The 4828-nt window shown below is 34.5% G+C and overlaps 1 protein-coding gene across 1 annotated transcript; it reads left to right on the forward strand.

Moving 5' to 3' along the window:
- Window positions 1-1386: 1386 nt before the first annotated feature.
- LOC142633347 (zinc finger BED domain-containing protein DAYSLEEPER-like) lies at window positions 1387-2642 on the forward strand. Its single transcript, XM_075807565.1, has 2 exons — window positions 1387-2081; window positions 2193-2642. Exons 1-2 carry the CDS (start codon window positions 1740-1742, stop codon window positions 2331-2333), a joined length of 483 nt encoding a protein of 160 aa, XP_075663680.1. The 5' UTR covers window positions 1387-1739; the 3' UTR covers window positions 2334-2642.
- The last annotated feature ends 2186 nt before the right edge of the window (window positions 2643-4828 follow it).

Genomic DNA, 4828 nt, shown 5'->3' on the forward strand with positions numbered 1-4828 from the left:
GCTCAGATGCTCCACACTCCACTGCTCTGCTTTCTCACTTCTCTGTCTCTCGCCACCCACAGGCCACACAGCCTAGATCTCGCCACTTGCTGACCCATTTAAGAGGAGCACAACCCCAAATCATCAACTATGGTGAAGGTAAGTTAAATCCTTTTCATCATTCTCTTAAATCCCTAAACGTTTTTAGTTTTTGGATTGATTTTTTAATATCATGATTTAGCAATAGTAATATGGTATATTGCTCTGTTAACATTATATTTAAGTGTTTCTGTGTTTGATTGTTAAAAAAATTGAAAATGTCATTGACTCATTGTCATTTGGATGAATGTCTTATGTAGTTATGTTCACAGTTTCTTTAGATGTTTTAAATAGACTAGAATTTTAATTATATATTTTGCTTTGATAATTAGAGTACAGCGGTTTCTCCGGCTGTAAATTTGGAAAGTGATGATGATGCTGTAATTATGGATACTACTACTAATCCTTCACCATCCTTAAGAGTTAATAAAAAATCAAAGGTTAACAAAACCAAAAAGAGTTTCAGGGGAAAAAAAAAAAGGAAAAACAACACATTTCTTCAGTTTGGACTGAATTTGTGAAATTGCCTATTGATGAAGAAGGGTTAAGTAAGGCTATTTGTCAATGGTGTGGGAAAAAAAATTTGGCGGATAGTCATAATGGAACATCAAACTTGCATCACCATCTTCTCAAATGCTTAAAACAAAATGAAGTAAAAGAAGATGGTGAAGAAAAGGGTAGGGTGTTACAAAACAAGATAACTTAAGAAGAGTTTTGTGAGATGTTAGCGGAGACTATTATTAAACATAATTTACCATTTAGCTTTGTTGAGTATGAGGGCATTAGAAAAGTTTTCAGCCATCTAAATTCAGATGTTAAAAATATATCTAGGAATACCTCAAAAGCTGATGTTCTAAAACTTTACAAGAAAGAGAATGATGACGTTAAAAATAAGTTGAAATCAATTCCTGGTAAAATATGTTTGACTTTAGATTTATGGACCTCTGTTACAAGTGAGAGATATATTTGTCTTACGGGGCATTATGTGGATGAGAATTAGGAATTGAAAAACATCATCTAGAATTTTTGTCATATGCCACCTCCACACACGGGAACTCTTTTATCGGGGAAAATTTTAAGTTTCTTGGAAGAATAGGGTATTGAGAAGAAAATATTTTCCACTACTTTAGATAATGTATCTAATAATGATAATTTCCAAGATTTCATAAAGAAAAAGCTTAATGAGGGGGATTTATTGCTATGTGATGGTATCTTTTTTCATGTGCGTTGTGGTGCTCATATATTGAATCTTATTGTTCAAGAATAATTGAAAGTAATAGATGACTCGATGATTAAGATCCGAGAAACTATGAAATATCTTAAAGGATCAGAGAGTAGAATGTGCAGATTTGATAAATGTGCCAAGATAGTTGGTATGAAGAGAACAAAGGGTTTATGTTTAGATGTGTGTACAAGATGGAATGCCACATATGACATGATTGACAGTGCTACGAGATATCGTTGTGTTGAACTGTTTAGAAGAGGAAAATGCTAATTTCAAGCATTGTCCATCAAGGGATGAATGGAATAGAGTTGAAAGTATAACTCGGTTTTTGAAACCTTTCAATGACATTACAACTCTATTTTCTGGAATTGATTACCCTACAGCAAATCTATATTTTCAAGGAGTGTCTCAAATTGAATTGCTCTTATTTGAAGAAATGGAGAGCCAAGATTCATTTATCAGTAATATGGTAGAACAAATGAAAGGTAAATTTGACAAATATTGGGATTGTTATAGTGTGGTGCTAGCTTGTGCCATTGTTCTTGATCCAATGTATAAGTTGGATTATGTGGACTTTACTTTCAAGAAAATAGAGCCAATTGAACACATTGCTAAAATGAAGGTGGAGGAAGTTGAAACTACATTGTATAAGCTTTTTTCAGAATATGAATGCCCTAAACCTAAGGCCACTACAAATGTTTCATCTTGTGTTGAGAGTTCTAGTCATACTAGCGGTGATGTGGATGATCCTAATGGTGATGAAGATGTGGAAAATGATGTAAGTGAATTGCATTTTGTTTGGTATATGTTGTGCTATGTTTTTTAATAATAAAGATTGTAATGTTGTGTGGTATTATTTTTCATTGCAATTTTTTTTTTTAATGATTAGGAATTTGAGCATTATGGAAGTGGTCGTGGTGCCAAAACAAAAAAATCTCAATTGGACTTGCATTTGGAAGAGCCTAGACTTAGAAAGAAGAAAAATTCAAAGTTGGAAGTTCTCTCTTGGTGGAAAGAGAATTACAATTAGTTTCAGAGCTCTCTTTAATGGCATGGGATCTCACGAGCGTTCCAATAACCCCTGTTGATTCTAAATCAAGTTTTAGCACTGGGGAAAAAAATTTACTCCATATCAATCACGTCTTTTACCTGAGAATGTGGAAGCTACGTTGTGTACTAAAAGTTGGCTATATGGATTTGAAGGTAATTTAATTTATTTATAGTCATAATTATACAATTTTAATTCTTTATTGATTTGCTTACATGGTACCTTAAGTTATTTTAAAATATTGTATTGTAAATGAAGATGTTGACAAAATTGGCCAACTTGAGCTACAATTTGCAAGTATGAATATTTGTAGTGCTGAATCTACTACCAACTTTAAGTAGATTGAGATTGAGGTGTAATTCTTATAAAATATTTACTTATTCTTCTTTACTTAATATGTTATGTTTATTTTTAAATATTTTTGTGTTTAGTTTGTCTTTCTAAGTAATATAACTTTACTATTATTTTAAATGCAACAAAAAAATGTGCATTTAAGAAGGCCAATAACTTGATATGGTCCATGACATGTAGTTTTTTTTTCTTTTTTTCTTTTGTGGGAATGATATTATTAGTAATGTAAACTTAAAATATACTTTTTACAAATTTACAAGTTTGCTATCATTTGTGTGAATGTAGAAGCAAGCTCTGGCTTACTAGCAAACTCTAGCTTGCTATCATGTGTGTGAATGAATTATACAACCGTAAATCAAAATGAATGAATAAAGGATCTAGAGACTAAGCGCACAAATTGTGCTTTTGATGAGTTCACATCAGCACCGTAGTGTCCTTTGGCTTTGGTGAGGAGCAAAGGAAATCCCAATTCTTTAATATTAGTGTACAATGCATGTGCATGTTATACGTGTTGGTAAATTACTAAATTGGATGTATACATCAGCTAGTTGTACTCCATTATAGTTTGTCATTCTTTATTTACCACCTTCATTTTCTCTTCATACTTAAGAAGGCCGATAACTTGATATGGTCTATGACATGTTTTTTTTTCTTTTTTCATTTTGTGGGAATGATATTATTAGTAATGTAAACTTAAAATATACTTTTTACAAATTTACAAGTTTGCTATCATTTGTGTGAATGTAGAAGCAAGCTCTGGCTTGCTATCATGTGTGTGAATGAATTGTACAGCCATAAATCAAAATGAATGAATGGAGGATCTAGAGACTAAGCACACGAATTGTGCTTTTGATGAGTTCACATCAGCACCGTAGTGTCCTTTGGCTTTGGTGAGGAGCAAGGGAAATCCCAATTCTTTAATATTAGTGTACAATGCATGTGCATGTTATACGTGTTGGTAAATTACTAAATTGAATGTATACATCAGCTGATTGTACTCCATTATAGTTTGTCATTCTTTACTTGCCACCTTCATTTTACTCTTCCTAGTTTAAACAAATCGAAGATTATACCAAGATTAGCTTCTAAAAAGCTGGAACAAGAGTTGCACCAAATTTAGGTATCAAGTGTTTAGTGGTAATTGGCAACAGTATCACCAGTGAGAATCTAATCATAGTTGAGGAAATCATAAACGATTGACAGATTGCATCTATTTCCACACACACACACAAAAAAACTTGTTTGAAAAATACGGGTGAACCCGACCCGACCCGCAACCCGATTGTCCTATTTAAAAATGACCCTTTTTGACTCACGACCTGATTGACCCGACCTAACCCACTCATTTTGCCACGTCTAGTATAAAGAGAGAAAATAAACAACATATAAAGAGGTAGGTGAAGAACAACATACATCATCATCATCATCATCATCATATATATATATATATATAAAGATAAGTACAATGTATGTCATAAATGGTCATAAAACCAGTATACATGAGATAAAGGTAAAGAAAAGAAAAACATAATAACCTCACTACATCCCTCAAAAAGAAATGTATAGACACTCCCCTAGCAAAAATGTCCTATACTAACTCTCCCCCTAAGTACAAGACTACTTTCAACCAAAAGTACTCCCCCTTTTTGTCATGAATGACAAAGGGCAAGTCATTGAGAGGACGTCATCTCATCATCACTGGAAGAGCTAGCATCCTCATCACCATCATCACTATCCTCATCTGCCGAAACCTCTGGAGAATGCGAAGCAGTAAAGCCACCAAGGCAAGCCTGTCGTCATGCTATACGACCGACACGGGTGTTCACCTGACACAACTCATCAGAGAGAGTGTCAAGGTGAGCATCCATGCGCTGAAGTACGCCATGATAGCCTTCAGGGTCACATCACCAGTCAATGAGGAAGGAGAAGAGGTGGAAGGAACAACAGAAGCTGCAAAACCTATAGACTCCACACGTGGTCGCTTCAGTCGAAGCTAAGCCTTGCTCCACCGAACAGAACCGGCGTCAATAGCACCCATGGTGGTGAAGGAGAATTAGGAATGGGAATGGAAAAGTGGCGAAGGATCCGCGTGATAGCCGAAGGAAAAATGAGCTTATCACGGGTCA

Source organism: Castanea sativa, chromosome 5 (assembly GCF_040712315.1).
Source record: "Castanea sativa cultivar Marrone di Chiusa Pesio chromosome 5, ASM4071231v1".
Classification (NCBI taxonomy): domain Eukaryota; kingdom Viridiplantae; phylum Streptophyta; class Magnoliopsida; order Fagales; family Fagaceae; genus Castanea; species Castanea sativa.